The sequence below is a fragment of the Miscanthus floridulus genome, chromosome 1 (assembly GCF_019320115.1).
Source record: "Miscanthus floridulus cultivar M001 chromosome 1, ASM1932011v1, whole genome shotgun sequence".
In the NCBI taxonomy this organism is placed as follows: domain Eukaryota; kingdom Viridiplantae; phylum Streptophyta; class Magnoliopsida; order Poales; family Poaceae; genus Miscanthus; species Miscanthus floridulus.
In genome coordinates this window covers 91162280-91168190 of record NC_089580.1, presented here as the reverse complement: position 1 = coordinate 91168190, position 5911 = coordinate 91162280, and the positions used below count along the sequence as shown (strand labels likewise).

Here is a 5911-nt window from a genome sequence, read left to right as displayed (position 1 = left end):
GAAAACAAAACTAGGAGGGGGGCGAGGATACCTTGCTCTCGAAGATCTACGGATCAAATCAAAGTTTTTAAGGTTCAATATGCCGATTTGTGAGGTAGGACGAAGTGGGGAGAGAAAAGAGGGATGAGAAATAAGAGGAAGAAGGCTCGGACAGGAAAGTTGGGGCCGGGGTTAAAACACAAGCTTGGCGCTAGTCACCAGCTCGGCGCCAAGATCTACAGCGCCAAGCTCGGCGCCAGGAGCTACGGCGCCGAGCTTGGCGCCAGGGTGACCGGTGCCGAGCTTCCTGCCATGTCACTGCCACGTTGGCTTTGAGCCCAAGAGCTCAGCGCCAGGGACGCTGGCGCCGAGCAGTATAATGGCGTCGAGCTAAGGGTCCAGATTTTAAAATCTTTCCTCCGGAGACATATTTGTGAAAAATTTTAAAAAAAAAGACTAAAAAAAATCGGTACTCCGACTCGATCTTTTCTTTTCTTACCTCGCATTTCACGTGCTTCTACTCACGCCTGCCCCTCTTCGTCCAGCGCACAAGGAGACCAAACCCACCACAAGCACAAGCCGTGCCCAGAGTCTTCTTCTGGCCCCGGCCCACTGGTATAATATAGCACGCGCAAGGTAGCTACTAGAGAGATACGACGGCAGGCAGATAGGCCGAACCACCACCGCTCCCAAGTGCCCCACGGCACGGTTTTCCAGTGTTCATCGACAAGAGGCGCGAGCCGCGAGGAGGAGATAGATGGCGGCCACTGGCAGTAACAGCAGGTTCACCGTCACATGCGGACTCCTGCGGCAGTACATGCTGAGAGAGCACCGGCGGCATCAGCTGGTGGAGGCGGAGGAGACGGACTCCCGGACCATGCAGCTGTTCCCCATCCCCACGCGCGCCGGCACGTCGTCGCAGCCGTCCCATGACGACCAGTGAGTCTTAATCTCTGTTCTGCTTGTATGTTTGACGGATGAGAGAGCTTCTTGTTGGCCATGGTGGATCGGATGATTTGATGACAGCGACTTTGTTTGTTTCAGGGCGAAGGCGCAGGCCAATTGCAAGGCACCACTGACGATCTTCTACGAGGGCCGGATGCTCGTGTTCGAGGACTTCCCGGCCGACAAGGCCAAGGAGCTGATGCAGCTGGCCGGGTCGGGGTCAGAGAAGACGGCAGCCACCGAGCCATCGGCGGCAGTGCCCTCCGACCTGCCCATCGCGAGGAAGGCGTCACTGCAGAGGTTCCTCCAGAAGAGGAAGGAGAGGTGAGGAGAGATTCCATCGTCGCTCACATGCATCTGATTCACGTCAATAATTCATTTGTCTTTAATTTAATTTCTTTTGGCACGAGCACGACAAAGATATACTATATACATACAGCAGATCGGAGTAATAACATATGCTGGATTGTCACAGGATCGGCGCTGCCATGGAGCCTTACCCGAAGCCGAAGGTGGCGGCCTCCCCGGCACCGGAGAAAGATGTTCCGGCCACCGCCAACAGCAAGCAAGTGATGACTGCTTTGAAAGATGGGCCTGCTGCCTCATGGCTCCGGCTTTGAAAACCTTAAACGACAACTATTGATGAAAAGGGATATATACAAGTACTGACTATTATCCTGCAGAATGATTTTTAATCATCTAGTTGTCTCTGATCGAGAATTTTTCAGCATTCCGATGAATTCTTTTTACCAATTATTAATTATCCGTTGGTCTATCCAGATTTGATGGATTACATCATGTATAACCCGGCTGCTCCATTAGTCCAGGACATATATGTATTGATTATTGTATATTTTTCATCTACTGATGAGATGTTAACACATACAATTGCATCTTATTAAGAATAATCTTTCTGTCCCTGTTAATGCTTGGTCTTATATAACGCCTTGAATTTACTGCTGTGAAGAGTGAAGACTGTTTATTTGGTCATCATAAAATTTGATTTCTGTTAATTGTTCTTAGTATGTTAGACCAGCTCTCACTAGTATAGAAACGAGCTGTACTCCCGGTTGAGAAACCCCTTCAGTCCCGGTTTCCCAACCGGGAGCACGAATGCGGGACTAAAGGGTCCCTCCTTTAGTTCCGGTTTCTCGCCCGGGACAATACCAACCGGGCTAAAGGGGTCTCCCGGCCTGGCCACGTGGGCCGACCTTTAGTCTCGGTTGATATTACCAACCGGGACTAAAGATTTTCTTTTTTTTCTTTTTTTTGTTTCTATTTTCAATTGATGATTCGTTTTAGTCTTCGAATACGCATTCTACGCTGCTAATAGTATACATATTCTACACGCTTATAATGTTCGAACATTTTGTATAAACTAAAGTATGAAACTAACGTATATATTACATGCATATACATATATTGTACGTTATTTTATATACATATAATATGTATATATATATTACAAATAAAGCTTGCATTGTATATTCTATCATATCCTTGGGATAACAAATTCACTCCATTTGGTTTGGCTTCCATGTTTCGTTCACGTCATTGTAGAACTCGTCGGCGGGGTTTAAGACCTGGTCATTAAGAAATCCTGCTATGGTCTCTTGAATTGATTTCAGTTAGTCACGTCGTATGACTTTTTCCTTCAACCATAGTCTTCAATAAAAGTTAAAGGAAAAGTATTAATATATATATATGTGTGTGTTGGTCACGTGATTACTTATATATATGAGCAATAAAAGAAATTGTGAATATATGAACATATTTATATAACATACTTTGAGGATCTCTTTAGGAGTTCTTTTTGTGTATGGCATAATGAACTCGCAAACATAGTATCCGCAGTAGTTGGTCCCCTGTTCTTGCCTCAGAACCCACTTTTACGAGAAAAAAGATCCGGTCAATTGAAAGCATGAATGGTGTTAATTGAATTATATATATAGCTAGTACTTACTTTGTGTGCGATTATATCCAGTGACGCTTTACAATGTTTCATGTGGTGTTTCTCAATGAAACTTTTCCAAACACTGCGTCCAATAAAATAAAAAATTAATTTGGCCTTTAATAATTATTGCAGTTAAGAGATCGGGGTATATATAGTTGCTAGAGAGACCAAATTATCCTTGGATAATATCTATCATGTCTTGGTACTCTGTTTGTTCTTTTCTTAATAAGTCTAAGATGCTCAACCGACTATTGACCATATTGATGACCATCAATATTCAGTAATTGCTGCATATATTTTTATACACAAATATGATCGATATTAACTAGAGTCAACATATATATATATGGGAGATAGCTTAGCTAGTAAGCAAATAATTGAATAAATATCCATATGATCGACATTAATTATTTAACACTCACTTGAAGTTGTAGGGGAAGAGAATGTCCTTGTTTTGTTGGTTACCTCATGAGATTTTTCTCGAGTTCAGCTTTCCATTGAGGCAGGGGATTAGGGTGTTTGAATACGACATTTGGATCAACGAAACCAACATCATTATCCTTTCTCTTTCTGAGTTCTGTCATCTCATATCTGCATATATAAAAATATAGTGTGAGGATATATAATTTATATATATACATGTAGCTTTATATATACACTTTAATAGTAGAAAATAATCACACTTACAAACAATAGCAGCTAATGAGACTTTTGTCGAGAGAGCCCAGGTGGCATAGTTGGTGTAATTCTGAAAACTCGACATATATAACATCATCGCCATAAAAGTAATGTTGGTCTCTAACTCTGATAGAAACAAAGGTCTCTCCCCGTTCACATGCCGCCATGTACCACTTGTTTAGTAGGTACATTTGCGTACCCAGTTCACCTAAGGCCTCAAGGTTGTATAAACTCTTTCCATGTTCAAATTTCTTCCAAGGATCCACTTTTGGAGCAGATGGTCCTTCAGCGAGTACTTAGGCAAGGTCCAAACCACCTCGTAAAACCGAACCAGGTCCTCAAAATCGACGTTCAGTAAGTCTAAGTTTGAATCATATTCATTACGAATGACAAGAGGGGGGACTGATTGTTGCGATTATTGTCCGAGTTGTGCAACACCTTTCCCTGCTCTAGTCTTTTTCTACGCCGCCTCAAATGACTTGGTGAGAGAGCGGTCGTAGTCTGATTTTGGCAGGGTCTTTTGAGATTCCCGCTTTTTCTGGTACACCTTCTTTCTTAGAAAATCTGGAGGTAGGTAGAAGTATAATTTCTCCGGGTTCTCCCTCGCTTCTCGTTGCTTTCTTACTTTTTCAAAGAACTGTTCACATCTTTTTGTACTGCAGCATTTAATTCCTTTTCACTTTTCTCGTAAGACAGTTTTTGAGGAATAACTAGATTAGAGGAGGCTTTCTTCTTTGTCGGCTGGTGGGCCAATGGCTTCGTTTGCGGGACGGACCTCTTAGGAGTTGGCTGCTTCTTGGTCATCAAGGGAGGCAGGACAGCCGTTGGAGACCTCCTTGGAGATGGCGGCGGTGGCGGCATTGCATAATCATTGCCCGGAGCACTATGATGATCTGGAGATTGAATAATTGAACTTAGGTTGGCGGAGGCCCTGCTGTTTGAGTACAAAAAAGAATAATTAGGTATAAAAAATTGTTATTATTAATCATGCATGTCAATAGAAAATTAGTGAAAAAATTGTTCGTTCACTTTTGTCCGCACCTATTGTCTGGCAGTTGAGGAAGCGACGGTGGACTAGAGACCCCAGGAATAATGATGTAGCGCTTGCGCCATAGTATGAATGTCTTCTCTGCTTTTCCTAGAGTCTTCTCCCTATCACCTCCTGGAATGTCAAGAGCCAGATCACTAAAACCTTTGTTAACTCTATCCACTGAGACGCTAACATATCTAGGTGGTATTATTGCCCCATGGATTCTTGGTGTCTTAGTATGCGTAATCCAAGCTTCAGACTTCCCTAGAAACTCGGATCGGAGCAACTCTTTATGTGTCTCGATATACGGATCCACCAAGGAGGAGTTTTGCAGAACTATGTAGTGTGCTTTATTAAAATAATTGTCCTGCGTACCAATATATGGTTTCTTCCCTAGTGTCCTCTTTCCACTTAGTCTCCCCTCGTGTCGCGATTTAGGAACACCAATCGGGTCAAGGTCGGGAATAAAGTCAACACAAAACTCAATGACCTCCTCTGTTCCATAGCCCTTGGCGATGCTTCCTTCTGACCGAGCACGGTTGTGAACATATTTCTTTAGGACTCCCATGAACCTCTCAAAGGGGAACATGTTGTGCAGGAACACAGGACCGAGAATGCTAATCTCCTTGACTAGGTGAACTAGGAGGTGTGTCATGATATTAAAGAAGGAATGAGAGAACACCAACTCAAAGCTGACAAGACATTGAACTACATCATTCTCTAGTTTAGCTAGATCCATTGGATCGATTGCCTTCTGAGAAATTGCATTGAGGAATGCACATAGCTTCACGGTGGCTAGACATACATTTGGAGGTAGAATTTCTCTTAATGCAACTGGAAGCAATTGCGTCATGAGCACGTGGTAGTCATGGGATTTTAAGTTTAGGAATTTCTTCTCTGGCATATTTATTATACCCTTTATATTCGAGGAGAATCCAGATGGTACCTTGATGCTTGCTAGGCATTCAAACATGCTTTCCTTCTCTTATACCGCGATGCATGACATACCAGGCATGCATCTAACTTCTTGTACTCCTCACCACGGTAGAGGATGCAGTCATTAGGACATGCATGTATCTTCTGGATTTCTAATCCCAAAGGGCAGACTACCTGTTTTGCTTTGTACGTAGTGACGGGCAATTCGTTATCCTTCGGAAGTATCTTCTTTTGGATTTTCAGTAACTCCCCAAATCTATTGTCAGATACACCATTCTTTGCCTTCCATTGCAGCAATTTCAGTGTGGTACCCAACTTTTTTTGCCCCACATCACAAGTTGGGTATAGCAATTTCTTGTGATCCTCTAGCATGCGCTTGAACTTGATCT

At 43.3% G+C, this 5911-nt stretch overlaps 1 protein-coding gene across 1 annotated transcript; it reads left to right on the top strand.

The window, feature by feature from the left end:
* Positions 1–592: 592 nt before the first annotated feature.
* Positions 593–1809, top strand: LOC136489517 (protein TIFY 11d-like). The gene is made up of 3 exons (XM_066486130.1): positions 593–918; positions 1024–1248; positions 1400–1809. Exons 1-3 carry the CDS (start codon positions 737–739, stop codon positions 1542–1544), a joined length of 552 nt encoding a protein of 183 aa, XP_066342227.1. The 5' UTR covers positions 593–736; the 3' UTR covers positions 1545–1809.
* Positions 1810–5911: the final 4102 nt, after the last annotated feature.